The sequence below is a fragment of the Muntiacus reevesi genome, chromosome 1 (assembly GCF_963930625.1).
Source record: "Muntiacus reevesi chromosome 1, mMunRee1.1, whole genome shotgun sequence".
NCBI classification, from domain to species: domain Eukaryota; kingdom Metazoa; phylum Chordata; class Mammalia; order Artiodactyla; family Cervidae; genus Muntiacus; species Muntiacus reevesi.
This window is the reverse complement of record NC_089249.1, coordinates 266,374,697-266,393,162: the sequence shown is the minus strand read 5'-3', so window position 1 is coordinate 266,393,162 and position 18,466 is coordinate 266,374,697. Positions and strand designations below refer to the sequence as shown.

Below are 18,466 nucleotides of genomic sequence, written 5' to 3'. Positions count from 1 at the left end.
ACGCCAGGCCTCCCTGTCCATCACCAACTCCCGGAGTTTACCCAAACTCATGTCCATCGAATCGGTGATGCCTTCCAGCCATCTCATCCTCTGTCGTCCCCTTCTCCTCCTGCCCCCAACCCCTCCCAGCATCAGGGTCTTTCCCAATGAGTCAACTCTTTCCATGAGGTGGCCAAAATATTGGAGTTTCAGCTTTAGCATCAGTCCTTCCAATGAACACCCAGGACTGATCTCCTTTAGGATGGACTGGTTGGATCTCCTTGCAGACATAGATTAAATAGATCCAAAGATACACTGGGGAGTATGATGTTTCCTTATAGCTTTTTACCAAATCAATGACAAATAGCCAGGCAGAATATAGGACTAAGCTTTTCGTCTGCAAGAATCACATGGGAAAAATTTGTCTATTTCATTAAAAATCTATCACCTACTAACTATTTTCAGTTTTAAAAAGAAAGGCAAAAAGGATTATCCATATTCACTGCAAATGTGTGCAGATGTATGCTATATATCAAAATTTCATAGAAAATTTAATAACTTAATAATTTATACAATAAAGCAGATTTTAAAGTTTTAACTAGGGAAGAAGTTTCAAGTGTCAAGCACCCATTAAAAAAAAAATCACATAGGATGTTTGGTAAAAATCCACCTTACAAACTTACAAATTTACAGAAAAAATGACATAATGCCTGACATTTGCTTTTAAAATTAATTCAGCCAGCAAAGAAAAAAATAAGACTGACAAAAGGCTGATAAATGTTAAAACTAAGTGAGAGGTAACCAGGGTGCCATATCCTATTTTTTGCATAGGTATTTTCCACTCTAAAAGATTTTTTTTAATTCAGCTTTTTACCTCCCCTCCCATCCCATGCCAGAGATTCTGACAGAAATGGGGTCCTGATTCAGGAAGGGTGTCGAGGAAAATGCATCAGATATTTCCATCCAAGACGATCCATGCACGGCAATTTGGTAAGTGGCAGACTAGGTGATGGAATCAGTAATACCAGAAAGGGATTAAGACATAGAGAATAAGTAATCAAAAGATTTTTTCTACTATTAAAATATTCATCTCATTGACTTTAGAATCATACAACAAGCAAATGTTCAGGATAGTATATGAAAGGGCATAACATCAAGTAATAACATCAGAACCACCATCACTCATTTTTTCACAACAAGCAATAACAGCAGCCACTACTGTTTTCTCTACTGCGTCAGGAATTTGTCATATCTTCAGATCATCAGAAAAGTAATTATAAAAGTTAACAGTGAAAAGAGTTTTAGAAATACATTTTCTAGAAAAAATAATACACTATATGCCATGGATTTGCTTTCTCTACTGAAACAGAAGATTAAAGCTAAACAATTACACATTCAATTAATTTTTTAGTTTGTTTCATGCTTGGGTGATGATGTGTGATATCAGATTATATCAGCATCACTTTTATCTAAAGGAATCTATTCACATAACAGATGGCAGACATGCAAAAGCGAACACAGTCCAAGTCAAATAATATTCTCTTTTTTATAAAGATCCTCTCGAAATATCTCTAACTTTATTCTTAAACCATGAGTTTAAATATATAAAACATAATTCAGGGCCTTCCCTGGTGGTCTAGCAGTTAAGAATCTTCCTGCCAATGCAGGTGACAAGGTTTGATCCCTGATCGGGGAGGATCCTCTACATGCCATGGGGCAGCTAAGCCCATGTGCCACAACTATTAAGCCCTCACACATGCCTAGATTCTGTGCCTTGCAACAAAGAGTAGCCCCTGCTCTCTACAACTGCAGAAAGCCAGAGCAAAGCAACGACAACCCAGTGCAGCTAAAAATAAATCAATAAATAAGTCTTTAAAAAATTAATGCTTAAAAACAAACCAAAAATATAAAACATAATCCAAATATTGGCTGTAAAAGTAAACCAATAAGACCTGCAATTTCTATGAATCATTAGGAAAGGAAACTTTATCATTAGGGGGCATATACCCTTTCAGGACATACAGAAATAGTGGGAAAATAAGGTGGAGAGAAAATAACATTGAAAGTATAAAGAATAGCAAAATACAGGAAGGTAACATGAGAACCTGGTTACTAGGCAACAGGTCCAACAAAAAAAAAGTCACCTGTTCAGTATAGGGCCTTCTTGGAATAAAAAGAACTACTTGGCCTACCCCACAAGGGCGCTAAACTACGTACAAGTTTGTTCATTCTTTCAATTAAATTTATTAAGTATCTGCTATTTGCCAGAACACAGTGTACCTGGTTAGGAGGAAACATGTCACAAAGTAATGTCATCTCTTTCAAGATGCCAACTAGCAGACTACGTCACACTCTACATACTTTCATTACCTGTTTTAGATCTGATTATGCTTTCATTTTAACCTTAGTATTACTTTATGTCATATGAATCTATGAAAAATTCAAAAGCATAGCATAACTCAAAGAGAAGTCTTTAAGGATCTCTATTGACTTCAGCATTTTTGAAGGAATAAGAAAAAGTTAACTTTTCAATATCACTGCAACAACACAATGGAGCAGAATCTATGGAAGTGACAGTGGTTTTTATTTTTGAAAATGAAGCAAGTAACCATAAAATTTAAACTCTGTTATTATATTTGTAGCAATATGCATTGATTTCTGGAAAATATTGGTTAACCTAGTTGCACAGATCTTCCAAACACTGATGCATTTCACTACACAAAATAAGCAAATCACTGTCAATAAAAGCTAATCACTATCAATATAAGGTAACACCACTTTCAATCTTAACCAAAAAGCCTTTAAGTATTGGAAAACAGTCAAGCTCACTTTAATTTGTAAGATGCTTCAACAACTCTTAATTTTTCCTTGAAAGCTCAAATTTTTTATCACTGGTAACAAATACTATCGGTTGTTTTCCTGGTAGTCACTGGCTCACTTCATTTGTTTCCATAAATGTCTGCCAGGTGCCCAAATCCGAATAACCAAACTTTGTTGGTCATTTTTTCAAGTAAAAATGGTGTTCCACAAAAAGGGCAGCTAGTTCAGCTCACAACTCTATCTGCACACCTTCCACAATTACCATGCTTTGCTAATGCACAGAAGTGCTTTATCTGTGCTTCTCATTTTATGATTCATGCATGTGCTGAGTCACTTCATTCATGCCCGACTCTTTGCGACCCTATGGACAGTAGCCCACGAGGCTCCTCTGTCCATGGGATTCTCCAGGCAAGAATTCTGGAGTGGGTTGCTATGCCCTCCTCCAGGGGATCTTCCCAACCCAGAGATCAAACCTGCATCTCTTATGTCTCTAGCATTGACTGGCAGGTCCTTTAACCACTAGCACCATCTATGATACGCAATGTTAAAAAGGTGGGTATTTAAGGGTTGAAATTTTATCAAATGAATGTTTTTTACTCCTTCATCAAATATACTCAAGTGAGATTTTCACCTCTTAAACTACAGGTGTGTGGTAATAAACAGAATAATGACAACTAGTACAGTCAGGTTCTGCTGCCTTGATTCATACAAAGGCACTAGCAACCAGCAGTTTTGGCAACCACTGCTTTTGCAGTGCAAATGTCAATTGTCAATAAAATGAAAAAGACATCATAGTGTTTTATAAAATTAGATTTGATCTTTGTGGAACTCCTAAAAGAAGTCAGGAACCCATAACGGTCCTTGGACTTGGACTACACTCTGAGAACAATTTCAGTAAGCAATCAATAAATACTAATGACGGTTATCACAACAAAAATATTTCACATCACCCTGTCTTCAAATCCCTCCAAGATGAAAAGTAAGAGTTTTATACTTCTTAACACTTTCAGGCATGAAAATTCTGTAATCTTCCTGATGATCAAATTGCAGTATCTGCTATTTAAGACACAACACTTTTCCTGTATTAACCATCTAAACTTTTTCCCAATACAGATGTATATGCTATTTTTCTCTCATGTGGACTTACAGGATAATCAGTCATGTTTTCTTTTTCTTTCCAGAGATTTTACAACTACAAGTACTGTGGCTCATGTAAGGAAGTTCTATTCTGCAATCAAAGATTGACCCCATTCAAATTCTGAATTATCTTGGAACAAAGGTACATATCTCAGTGGTACTAAACCAACACCAAGACAATCTATCAATGGAAATTCTGAGACAAGCCAACACTGAAAACTTAGTACTGAGTTTAATGGCCCAGAAAGCTAGAAGAAGTGAAGTCGCTCCGTTGTGTCCAACTCTTTGCGACCCCATGGACTGTAGCCTACCAGGCTCCTCCATCCATGGGATTTTCCAGGCAAGAATACTGGGTGGGGGGGGGGGTTGCCATTTCCCTCTCCAGGGGATCTTCCCAACCCAGGGATTGAACCCGGGTATCCCGCATTGTGGGCAGACGCTTTACCATCTAAGCCACCAAGGAAGTCCAAAAAACAAAAACAAAAAACAAATAAAAGCTAGAGAAACACTCAAAAACTAATCCTCTTTAGGCAGTTAAAAAACTTACATATTGTTTTGTTTTCAGTTGGCTATATATGAAGCTTAGCTGAATCCATATGTGTCTGTTACTTGAACTACGAACCTTTTAATGTCTTGATATTAAAATACATTCACAAGCTCAAGAAAGATTTATTGAGTACCTACTGTGCAACATGCTAGATCTCAGAGATACAGTAGTGAACCTTGTTACACCCAGAGCTCTTTCCCCTCTGTGGGAGGAAGGGAAAGCAGTATACAAGTAGGCTTATAAATAATATAAGGAATTCAAAAGTGTGATCAGTGCTATGAAACAAGTAAAACGAGGTGAAGGAATGGAGACTGACCGGCTGGGAGAAGTGGGAGGATTACTTTAAATCAAAAAGTCTTCACTGAGAAGATGTCTTTGGAGTTGAGACTCGAACAATTAATTCCACGGATCTGGAATTAGAATGTTCCAGATAGAGAGGCTAGAAAGTGCTGAGGCCCTGATCCTGAAACTGAAAGAAGGCAAGTCTGACCGAAACATGCTGACCAAAGAAGAGAATTAACACAAGAAGTCAGAGGCAGGTGCCAGGTCCTAAAGAGATATGAAGGTAAACCGGTCTTACATGGTGCCAGAACGGTTCTCACAACCTGACGGAAGTCCCTTTTCTTTTTAAAAATAAAGATGATATTGAAGATACGAGGGGGAAAGACAGCAGGTTAGAATTCACAAGACCTAAGTTCAAATTCCAGTTCTTCCCATTGCATCTTAGGCGCAAAAAAAGGAGGAGAAAAATGAATATTTATTAAAATACTAGTAACTGCCAGGCTTTGAATCCGTTATTTGATCCTGTCTCATTTAATTCAACGAGGGTTAGTTATTTTCTAAGGTCTATAAGCAGCCATTTCTAACCCTCCTAAATGGAGAGAGTAATATTTGTTGCAGTACATTAGGAATTGTCAGAAAGGTGAACAAAAAACTTAACATGTAAAGTTCTTTGATGACTAAGCATCTAAAAGTACTATCATTAAAGAAAAATATATTTCTCTTTTAAATCATAGGAGGACATTTGTCCTCCCTGTCTAGGATATTCTATTGCAAGTGTAAAAAAGAGCACTTCTTGAAGATCTCTTACGACTGTCACCAAACCAAAGAGGAGGAGGGGCAATAAAACACTCCAGAGAGCCAGGAACCCCGATCTGAGCTACAAATGAGGCCTGTGACCTAGATATTTTTTCAAGTTCTACACTTCACATTTTCCTTAATTGCTTCAATTTACGTATGTACTCCCTGTAAACCTGCAAGATTCAACTTGCAAAGAGAACGCCTCTCTTGTTCCCTGGCATCCTTTCAGGGACACTGAGCTGTTCCTGTCACACTCAACACCTGTGAAGCAGTTTCACGCGATCTCACGTTACTGAGAAGGAAACCAAGATGATTACGAACCTCTGAATGCTTGGAAAGGGCTGATAAGGATGGTAAAACTGCCTAATGAATTAAGCTGGCCAAGAGAGTGATAAGAAAGGCATTTACACCCAACGTGGAAGAACGTTGTAACTTCTTAAGAATATTTCGCAAGTGGGGGGGAAAAAACACACACAAAAATACATTTTAATAAAATTTCAATTATTCACAGAAGCTTTCAATATATATTATTTCATTTACCTACCTGGCAACCAGAAAGTAAATTCCATGTGGAGTACAATTATGCATTCTGTGAAAGGCATTAACTCTAAAGATAATTGCTAAAGCTGCATTTGCTACCTTATTATTACTTCTCTCTCCTCATTAAGCTTCTGATTCAAACTGTGAACTTACAAGAGCAAAGACCTTACAATTTACATTTTCACCACTGCCTATAGCATACTTCTGGGTCTAGTGTCAACACGCAAGCCATCTTACCAAATGAAACAGAGTCCACTCCCAAAAAATCCACATGTGATGAGCTTTTTCACTCTGAAATTCACCTTGCTCACTACTTACCTCTGGTATACAGGCTCCTGTGAAACCAAACAGGCCATTAGCATTGTCACTTTTTTGTATTACCAATCTTGCTGTAGTATTCTCTTCTGCAAGGCGAGCTCCTCCATATACAGAAACTAGCTTAAGAATGAATAATTCTTCTCCTTCCTCTTCATTGTCATCTCTTGCAGAAATAATGAATGACTTGTTGGTTTCTCCCTGTCTGAATCCCAGATATCCAGAAACAGGATGCAAATCACTCTTGGCTGGCATGGCGTGAAGTTCATAAATTTCTTCAAGGGTCAATTTCCGCTCATAGGACCTCACATCCTGCATCAGACCTGTAAATCTGTCATTGCCATTCACTCCTGCCCCAATTCTCAACGTTCCTGGACCTGAAATTAGAAATGGGTTTAAATACTACAATAACCACAACTGTACTGTCCTAAATGACAAGTGTGAAAGTGAAATGATTTTATTAAAAGGTCTTATCAGGTAGGCAAAGATTTTGCATAACTAGAACACAGTAAAGGCTACTTTCTGTCAACATTATAATGAAAAATGAATCAGGAATCACTGGGATTTAAGACATTTTGTACCAAAGATAGGTTGTACATATGTATGTATGTGTATATACAAATGAATGTGTATATATTAAGACAGACATTTCTTCCAGGAAATTTAAAAATTTCCTTGCACATCTAAGAATGGAAGGATTCAACTCAGTCACAATTTTAAAACTTTAGTATTACTGTTCTTTGAGAACTTCAATTCTTGGTCTGTTAGAAAGTTACCTTGAGTTAAAGTTGTGAGAATTCAGCGAAAGAAATTCTTACGGACCAGATATAACTTTTTACCCAAACAATCAATGCAATAAATGTAGAAAAAGAAACATCCCTTTCTAGGAACAACAATTATATGAGTCTCAGGGACTTTTTTATGATAACAACAACATGCAGTTTAACTACATTACTATGTAGCAATAATAAATCCTTTCAGGAATCCAACAATTCTCTCTTTACTTATTCCCTCCAATAACTCAACTAAAATATTTATGGGAGATGAGAGTTTGGCAGTGATTTGGGATTGCCTCCATGCCTTCTCCAGTGGCTCTGGACTGACTGAAACAGTGAGATGTCTACGATAGACAAAAAATAGATGAACTTCACACACACCATTGAACAAACCTCAGACACTCAAGTGTACACACTGCTCAATCCTATTTACATAAATTTTAACAACATTAAAAACTAATCTTAGGCTCTTAGAAATGGCAATAGTAGTCGGGCATGGTGGTGAGTCAATGACTAGCAAAGACAAAAACAGAGGGTTTCTGGAGAAAAATATCTTGATGTGGGGACTGGCTATATGGAGTGTTGAAACTGATCCACTTAAAATTTTTAAAAATTCATGTATCTGTACACTTATGTGTACTTTTATATATTTTATAATAAACATATAATACCCTGCATTTCATTCATAACCTAAATATACATATACACTTCTCCACTCTAAGCTACAAATTACATAACAATGTAAGTTCCTCGCAGCAAGCTACACAGAGAAAAGAAACACCAGCTCTTACTTCCCCTAGTCTTTCCCATTCTCATTCTCCCACCATGCGATCACCCAAAAAAATCAATATCAACAAACATATGTATATATTCACAACCGAAAGATAATAATTTAATGCCACAGAACGCTGTAAGCATAGTTCTTGAGGTTGAAATCAGCAGTATGTATATGTTTTCTTTTACCTATCTTTTTTCCTACTAGGAAAGAAAAAATACAACCAGATAGCTAATGCAGGAGGTTCAGAAGGAAAGATAATCTGTTAAGATATCATACAAGCTCTGTTCTATTTTCCTACTTAAAAAAAAAAAAATAGAATCAAATCACAGGATAGAGGGGTTGGGAGAGAATTGTGATTATAATAGAGATAAGTGATATTTGGGTAGGAACATGCACACAAGTGTATTTCGCAAGGAAACAGTACACTGTGGGTTCAGCTTAAAGACAACAAAGATTCCCTCTATAGAGCACACCATAGAATTCACTTTAACTCCTGTTCCTTGAGACCTCTGTAACTGCCGGATTCCTTAATATAATTTTCTTTTGACTCTTCTTTAAACTTATCTCCACCATACTCTAACTCCAGAAATACTGCGATAGCAGCAGTTTCCCCAGATGCAATATTCTGTTTCACATTTCCACACCTTTGTTCTTTTCTCTACCTGGAATATCACACTCAACTCTCCTAAGACCACAAGAGGAATAAATGTTTCTACTTGGTAATTTTTTTTTCTTTCTTCCTACCATGTGTTGAAGTGATCTGTTTGCATGCCTTTCTCCCAGAGCCTACTTCATCTACCTTCAAAGGCAGTCTCTGCCCAATTCATTTCTACAGTACCTAGCACAAAACGTATGGTCTTCATAGACACATAGTTTCATTTAAAGAAACTGTAAACCAAAACACCAAGCAGATTTTGAAATACTTGCTAGGCCTTTTTTTTTTAATTGAAGGAAAATCGCTTTACAGAATTTTATTGTTTTCTGTCAAACACCAACATGAGCCAGCCACAGGTATATATAAGTCCTCTCCCTCTAGAACCCCCCTCCCATCTCCCTCCCCATCCCACCCCTCTAGGTTGATACAGATCCCCTATTTGAGTTCCCTGAGACATACAGCAAAAATTCCCATTGTCTAGCTATTTTACATTTGGTAATACAAGTTTCCATGTTACTCTCTCCAAACATCTCACCCTCTCCTCCCCTCTCCCCAGCAATACCTGTGAGGCTTTTAAGAAGCCAAAATTTTTCAAAACTCAAAATTCAGGGTCCTAATTGTAGAGATGACACTCACCATCAGTAATGGCTTCTCCTTTCAGACTCTTGATTCCTCTGGGCACTGCATTTCCATCGAGGTAGAATTCAATTATACCATCATCCAGGACAATTAGAAGATGCAGCCAGACATTTTCTTCCAAATATTTCATGACAGTGGTCTTGGCAACATACGTAGTATTGGAACCCAGAATTTTGTAATGGAGGGAAAGTGTCACGTGGGATTCATTTGTGTGAATTTTTACCCCATAGTAGATGCCTCCATTACCATCATCCTTTGCTATAACAAATCCATTCGTATTGGCATTGGGCATTACCCAAGCTGAAAATGTAAAGTTGGCAATTGAGTTGTTCCTCGAGGGATGGTATTTTGAATTAACAGTTCCAAATGCACCCTCTAGTCCACTGAAGTACAAAGCATCTGTTCCACTATGGTGACGCCTCATGTGTGGCTGTGAGTGCACGGTGCTGGGAAAAATTCCAGCCAGCAAAAAATCTATCACTGGAGGCAAACCAGCAGTGAACTCACTAGACAATATTTCCCAGCCTACTCGTACATCACCAAAGGCGCCCTGCTGTCTCAGAACGGTAAAGCTGGTGATGTAAGACATAGCGTCTTCCGAGGGGACATCTTCTGCCACTTCTCTCTCGAGGCACTCTGGATCCAAGATGAAAACTCCAAAGGGATCATCATTGAATGGAATCATTACTGTCACCTGGAGGTTGGTTGCTGCCAGCTGGCCCCCAGGACCTGGGGACCCACCTGTAATGAAATCAGGATGAAAAATCAGAACTGAAAATACTTTCCAGTATAAAGTGAAGGCAAAAGGAATTTGTTTACCAAACTTCTCATTAAGTACTTTACTTGTTGATCAATGAACATAGTATCACCATATAGCTTTCACCACATTTTCAAGGGTATTCACTGTAATTTCATTAACAACCAGCTGAGTCTGAAAAGAGGGTATTAACTAGAAAGACTTAATTCTCATGCTTAAAACCAAAATCGATGCAGACATTGATTATTATTTAAATTATGGTACAAAGACCAAGCTTTTTAAGCTACCATGAATCTGTACTGTACTTCCTATCGTCTATTACTGTTTTGTTTGAGATACTCTATTTGGTGTGGGAAAAAAAATTTATTTGGTGTGAGTATGGAAATAAGTTTCCATCCATAAAACTTCATTAGGTACATTTTCTACCTAGCTCTAGTTATTTCAGCATAAAATATTAAACTTAAGTGGTAAGATAAAATAGATGGGAAAACACTGCACCTGAAATGTTTACAAGCTTTAAAATATAAAACTCATTGAACTCAGGAATTTTGTCTGGAAAAGCATGGAGAATTATTGGTTTGGCTCCTTCCCCATCCATAAAGTTAACAGTCCCTGAAGTTTCATAGAACTCTTGTCCAGTTTGCAAAGCAGAATCATTCTGAAATAGCTGCCAAGCCACAGAAACATTGCCAAAGTGTCCTCGGTGCCTCAAAATCCTATAAAACAAAGTAAAGAAAATTATTTCTTACAAAAAATTTGGAAGTGGCAAATCCAACTCTAATGAGAACTTTCTGTATTGTCTCAGAAATTTACTTTGTCTGTTTATCATCTTTAATATAAACCAGCCAGCCAATTCTTACTGAGCAACCATGAAGAATCTCGTGAAAAAGGACAAATGAAGTAGAACCTTAAATAATAAAGAGAAGAATGCTTAAAAATCATAGTCTTAGAAATCCAAACTAATAGATAAATTCTAAGATAAATTCAATCAAAAATATTCAGAAAAGAATTGACAAAAGTTCTTCAAAAGCAAAGCCCAGAGTGAAGAGAAGAGTTCCAGAAGACCTTGGATAATTCAAGTCTTTGTGTTTTGATCAGGAAGAAAAGTTGCGGTTAAGAAAGGTAAAAAGCATAATTTCTCTTACCATCTAAAGTGTCAAGAGTTTTCTTTAACAAATGAAAACAGCATAAAAAAGTTTACAATTTACCAAATTTGAAATTATTCCATTCATAGGCATACTTTTTAATTTTGAAAGATTGACAATGTTTCAAATTTTTGCATATGTAAAGATTTTATTTTACTTTATTCAACTTTCAGTTTGCCTTATGTAAACATGCTTACCAAAATGAATTAGTCTTTCCTTCTTCGACTGCTTTGTCTATGGGCTCCAAAGAAAAAATACCATTTGGGTCATCATTAGCTTCAATTATCACTGTAGCTATTCCATATGGATATACAACTGTATCACCTAAATTAAAAATGGAGAAGTTAAAATAACAAAAAAGTACTTAACTTACTGTTAAATCTGTATTTTTAAACTAAGAAACAGCTTGTAATAAGGTTCAAATTCCAGGAAGAATTTCCTCATCAAAGGTAATAAATAAATGAGAGAAAGAGATGCCTAAATAAGTTTACTATGACTTGTCTCTGAGGAAATGTTTAATTACAGAAGAACACTGAAAAACATACATGATATTTTTATAATAGGAATATCACCTCAATAGTTTAATTAGAAATTTAAAACATAGCTTTATCAAATTTCAAAATGTTGAGGTAGATTCATTTCTTTAAAAAAATTGAATGAAAGGATTACCCTATAAGATACATTAATGAGAATCACTGGCTTAAGTACTTCCCTTTCAATCTCTGCCTTCATAGAGCAAAGTTTGATCTGGTCATACACAGAACAAAGCAATCTTTATGATGTTGAACATGATTTCTTTCTACTCCAATTATCTCCACAGCCTGTTAACACTGTAACAGCCAATAAATTAGGTCTCTTCTCACCAATCCCTTGAGGTCCATAGCTTTTACTCACCACTGCAGCTGTCACCTCTGTAAGCAAAAGTCCTCCCCATCTTTATTCACCTTTCATCACTCCTCAGGGCCCAGCTCAAGCAACAACTCTTTTGGGGAATTTTTCCTTGAATTCCCAAGTTAAGTGCATCTCTGCTGTGTTCCTACACCACTTCACACTTTGTCAATCTAACGTAGCGATTATCACATTATACTAACACATACATACTGATACATACACACACTCACACACACACAATTCCCTGTAAGTCCTTGGACAAATGCTTCTTAGTCAACTTCATCTCCTAGCAGATAGATGCTTGGTCACTGGTATTTATGAAAGTTAACTGAACTGATACAAATAAAACTTTGAAAATTAGATGAGGACAACACCTAAAACTAAACTTAGAGAAATGGACATGTGTGGCAAACCAGCACATTATAAGTAATTTACATAAATATACAGCTGTACTTAATCTTTCTAGATAATTAGCCAATGAAAAGAGGAAGAAACAAGAGAGACAGGAAGTTATATAAAAAATCCTGACATTACAGAGTAATAGAATAACTTAAAATATATCATAAAATCTAAAAACAAAAACAAGAAAGCCTAATATCAATAGGGTTCTGATTTCAAGCACATCTATTATGCAATATGTCACAGGTGGTACAGCAAATAACAGAAATGAAGGGAAACAGGAAGGCACAAATGAGAGAGTCAAAGGAATAGGGAGAATGAAAAACAGCACAAACAAAAATTATTTTTTTGCCATCTTCTTTCTGAGTATTTGCATGTAAGAGGCATGAGGTACACATGCACACATAGGGAAAGAGACGGGGCATCACAGGAATCCAGCCCAAGGCTAGAGCTCACCCATGGAAAGGACACCTCCAATGGAGAAAAGCCTGGGGCTGGATGCTAGAGTCTCAGTGAAGTGGGAGGACATCCACCTGGTGGAAAATCAGGAAGTGAGAACCTGGAGCAGGGAGCGAGAAACCCTAATGTAGTAAGAAAGGCCATCTCGTTTTAGCAAGAAGGTAAACAAAGCAATGGAAAGTGGTTACACACAGGGTGAACTGATTAAATAAGTAAACATATTAAAGATAACTACAGGCCAATTCCACTGATGACCATAGATGCAAAAATCCTCAACAAAATTCTAGCAAACAGGATCCAACAATATATTAAAAAGATCATACATCATGACCAAGTGGGCTTTATCCCAGGGACGCAAGGATTCTTCAATATCCACAAACCAATCAGTGTCATACACAAATTTAACAAATTGAAAGCTAAAAACAATATGATTATCTCAATAGATGCAAAGAAAGACTTCAACAAAATTCAACACCCATTTATGATAAAAACTCTCCAGAAAGCAGGCACAGAAGGAACATACCTCAACATAATAAAAGCAATATATGATAAACCCACAGCAAACATCCTCAATGGCGAAAAATTGAAAGCATTTTCCCTAAAGTCAGGAGTAAAACAAGGGTGCCCACTCTCACCACTACTATTCAACATAGTTTTGGAAGCTTTAGCCACAGCAATCAGAGAAGAAAAAGAAATAAAAGGAATCCAGATTAGAAAAGAAGAGGTAAAACTCTCACTGTTTAAAGATGACATGATCCTCTATGTAGAAAACCCTAAAGACGCTACCAGAAAATTACTAGAGCTAATCAGTGAATATAGTAAAGTTCCAGGATATAAAATTAACCCGCAGAAATCCCTTGCATTCCTATACACTAACAATGAGAAAACAGAAAGAGAAATTAAGAAAACAATCTCATTCACCATTGTGATGAAAAGAATAAAATACTTAGGAATATTATCTACCTAAAGAAACAAAAGACCTATATGTAGAAACCTAAAACACTGATGAAAGAAATCAAAGAGGACACAAATAGATGGAGAAATATACCATGCTTATGGATCAGAAGAATCAATACACTGAAAATGAGTATACTAAACAAAGCAATCTATAGATTCAATGCAATTCCTATCAAGCTACCAACAGTATTTTTCACAGAACTAGAACAAATAATTTCACAATTTGTATGGAAACACAAAAAACCTCAAATAGCCAAAGCAATCTTGAGAAAGAAGAATGGAACTGGAGGAATCAACCTGCCTGACTTCAGGCTACACTACAAAGATACAGTCATCAAGACAATACGGTACTGGCACAAAGACAGAAATATAGATCAATGGAGCAAAATAGAAAGCCCAGAGACAAATCCATGCATTGATGGACATCTTATCTTTGACAAAGGAGGCAAAATTATACAAAGGAGAAAAGACAATCTCTTTGACAAGTGGTACTGGGAAAACTGATCAACCACCTGTAAAAAAAAAAAAAAAATGAAAATAGAATACTTTCTAACACCATACAAAAAAATAAACTCAGAATAGATTAAAAATATAAATTTAAGACCAGAACCTATAAAACTCCTAGAGGAAAACATAGTCAGAACACTCTCTGACATAAATCACAACAGGATCCTCTATGACCCACCTACCAGAACATTGGAAATAAAAGCAAAAATAAACAAATGGGACCTAATTAAACTTTAAAACTTTTGCACAACAAAGGAAACTATTAGCAAGGTGAAAAGACAGCCTTCAGAATGGGAGAGAATAACAGCAAACAAAGCAACTGACATAGAATGAATCTCAAAAATATACAAGCAACTCCTGCAGCTCAATACCAGAAAAAAAAAAAATGACCCTATCAAAAAATGGGCCAAAGAACTAAACAGACATTTCTCCAAAGAAGACACACAGATGGCTAACAAACACATGAAAAGATGCTCAACATCACTCATCATCAGAGAAATGCAAATCAAAACCACAATGAGGTACCATCTCATGCTGGTCAGAATGGCTGCTAACCAAAAGTCTAAAAGCAATAAATGCTGGAGAGGGTGTGGAGAAAAGGGAACCCTCTTGCACTATTGGAGGGAATGCAAACTAGTAGAACCACTATGGAGAACAATGTGGCGATTCCTTAAAAAACTGGAAATAGAACTGCCATATGACCCAGCAATCCCACTGCTGGGCATACACACTGAAGAAACCAGAATTGAAAGAGACATGTGTACCCCAATGTTCATCGCAGCACTGTTTATAATAACCAGGACATGGAAGCAACCTAGATGTCCATCAACATACAAATGGATAAGAGAGCTGTGGTACATATGCGCAATGGAATATTACTCAGCTATTACAAAGAATGCATTTGAGTCAGTTCTAATGAAGTGGGTGAAACTGGAATCTATCATACAGAGTGAAGTAAGTCAGAAAGAAAAACACCAATACAGTATATTAATGCATATATATATATGGAATTCAGAAAGATGGTAACAACAACAAAATATGTGAGACAGCAAAAAAGAGACAGATATAAAGAACAGACTTTCGGACTCTGTGGGAGAAGGTGAGGGTGGGGTGATTTGAGAGAACAGCATTGAAACATGTATATTATCATATATGAAATATGACCAGTCCAAGTTCAATGCATGAAACAGGGCACTCAAAGCCGGTGCTCTGGGATAACCCAGAGGGATGGGATGAGGAGGGAGGTGGGAGGGGGGTTCAGGATGGGGGACACATGTACAACCATGGCTGATTCATGTCAGTGTATGGCAAAACTACCAGAATATTGTAAAGTAATTAGCCTCCAATTATAATAAATAAACTAATTTTAAAAAATAATAATGATAAAGGGAGCTGGATTTCTCATCACCAGAGGACAGAGGGATAAATAGGAAAACAGAGAAAGCTAGAACAAGCCCTCTGATGCTAGATACAATGGCCTTCAATATATATACAGCTGGGTACAGAACTACAGATGTTAAGGTGTGTGTGTGTGTATATATATATTGAGGGGCTTTCCCGGTGGCTTAGAGGTAAAGAATCCACCTGCCAAGGCAGGAGACATGGGTTCGATCCCTGGGTCAGGAAGATCCCCCAGAAAAGGAAATGGCAACCCACTCCAGTATTCTTGCCTGGAAAATTTCTTGGACAGAAAAGAGCCTGGCAGGCTATAGTCCATGGGGTTTCAAAGAGTCGAACACAACTTAGCAACTACACAACAACAAGAAATACATATGGGGACAGTCAAAAAGTTCATTCATGTTTTTCTGTAACTTTACAGAAAAACCTAAACAAACTTGGTGGCTAACCCAGTACATAAATGCATACAGACATACTTGCATTCCCTATCGCTATAAGAGGGCCCAGGAGGAGAATAGCCTAAGAAACAATTAGTACACCTATTACTGAGGTTCTGGTTTCTAAATAGCATTCTACACTGAAAGGAGTCAGGGCTTCTTGAAACAAATGACTGATTTCAGGGTTTTGACAGGAAAAGTATCAGATGAGTGTGGAATAGCTTGCTGTGCCAGGAAGTAAGAAAATGCTCAAAGAATAATAGGAACATGTCAAAAAGACAAGAAAGTCATTTTAACAGACCACCCCTAGCCAAATTTAGGACAATTCGACCATTAAAGTAAATAATGATAGTGAAATATAACCCACTGCATTACACAGAAATCATAAGCCCATACTGATAAATATGTCAATGAAGAAATGGAAAGTTTGATGAGTAACAGGATAGTTATGCAGTTTTAAAGTATTTCCCCCACAAAATTTGTATTAAAAACAAAGGAACAAAAAGTACAGTGATTGCCTAGCAATCACTGCCTAAATTGTGGTCAAAATAGACCTGGCAGTAAAGGGACAAAATAGAAATCTGTGCCAATGGAAGGGATGTGATGGGAACACAGAATTCTTCTATGCAATTCCTGCCAAGGATGTAAAACCTGAATCTAATAATGAGGAACATCAAACCAACCAAAATGAAGGACATTCGACAAAATAACTGCCCTGTAATCTTCCATACTATAAAGGTCATGTAAGTCAAGGAAAGACTGAGTATTTCATACTGAAGAGATTAAAGATACACAGCAATTAAACGCAATGCATGATCTGGAAAAGGATCATTTTGCTTGAAAGGACACTGATGGGTAAACTGGAGAAATCTGAATGGGGTCTGAGGCAATGATTGTATTAATCTCCTGATTTTAGTGGTTAATGTAGGAAAATGTCTTGTGTATATGAAAAAACAAACTTGCATAATCAGGGGTGATAGAGTAACATGTCTTCAGCTTACTAGAAAAGATAAAGGAAAAAATAGCTCTGTGTACTCTTAAAAGAATAAAACAATTACCAAAAGAAGCTATAGCTCCTCTAATTTACTAAAGATAGGGGTAAAACATTATGCTTCATTTATAGTATAGAGAAGGAAAAGTCTATTTTCCCCCTTGCAAACTGCCACACACCATGACTACAGCTACAGAGAATTATCAGTCAGTTGGGCTCAGTCACCTTCAGAATACAGCTTCCCAACCACTATGCCCACTGCCCTGGTAGGAGGGAAAAGTCTACAGAATAATAATTCCCTAAGCCCTTGAGTGACTAGAAAGGACTTCGGGTAGTTTCAGCTAGAAGATTTCTATTCCTCATATAATAACATAATTTCCTGTGTGTGCTATTTGTGAAAAAAAGATTAAAAATAATGACATAGGGTATACGGGTACACAAAGTTTCAACACATGTATTCTTTTACCCCTTCCCTTAAGAAATCAATGAAACAATTTTGCTCCCGTGAACATTCACAGGTGACAGTTAAGTACTTAATGTCATCTTGTAAAAGAACTGAAACAACAGATCTGCCATAAATATTATTTATTTACCTGTTGAGTTAAAGAGGATTATATAAAAGGGCTCATCTGTTTCTGGGATATCATCTTCCATAATGAATACAGATATGTTCTGTTCTCTACTTCCAACTGCAAAAACAAGCATTTCTCCTTTTTCAACAGGAACAAAGTCTCCCTCTCTGGCGGTAGCCTCCCCATCCATGGTAGCATATTGGACGGTGCAGGGAACATCAACAGATCCATTTCTGAGAACTTTAAAGTCAGCAGTCTCACCTTCCCGAACCCTCACTACACGAGGCTCTAAAATATTCACAAAGAAAAGAAGGAACATGTGAGCTTTTCTGATTCCATCTACACATTATCAGATCGCACATGTTTCTCCCTGCCCCACCACGAGAAATGCCCTCCACTGGGTCTTTGCTGAAAGAGAGCTACGAGTCCAATGTCTGCATAAGGTCTCCTCTGATTACTTTGAGTCAAGTGGCCTTCCTCTTGCCTTGATTGCTACAAAATCCATTGTCTGCAACTCCCAATTTGTCAGTAAACTGTATGCTATCTGGAATCCTCTGCTTACTGTTTCATAGACTTCATTTCCAAATTTGGACCATAATTTTTTTTTTAAATAGGCCAGATACCTTCCACACCTTCTAGAGGGTTAATAGAAGACTGAACACAGGACTAATTCATTAAGTACATGTT

The 18,466-nt window shown here is 37.0% G+C and overlaps 1 protein-coding gene across 1 annotated transcript in view; it reads right to left on the bottom strand.

Moving 5' to 3' along the window:
* Positions 1-18,466, bottom strand: part of ADGRV1 (adhesion G protein-coupled receptor V1) — a 560,737-nt gene that overhangs the window by 480,758 nt on the left and 61,513 nt on the right. Inside the window, exons 17-21 of the mRNA XM_065942069.1 lie at positions 17,801-18,067; positions 11,366-11,492; positions 10,522-10,739; positions 9,264-10,007; positions 6,422-6,795 (exon numbers count right to left, since the gene is read on the bottom strand). Coding sequence (XP_065798141.1) covers positions 6,422-6,795; positions 9,264-10,007; positions 10,522-10,739; positions 11,366-11,492; positions 17,801-18,067 — 1,730 coding nt within the window. The remainder of the gene's footprint in view (positions 1-6,421; positions 6,796-9,263; positions 10,008-10,521; positions 10,740-11,365; positions 11,493-17,800; positions 18,068-18,466) is intronic.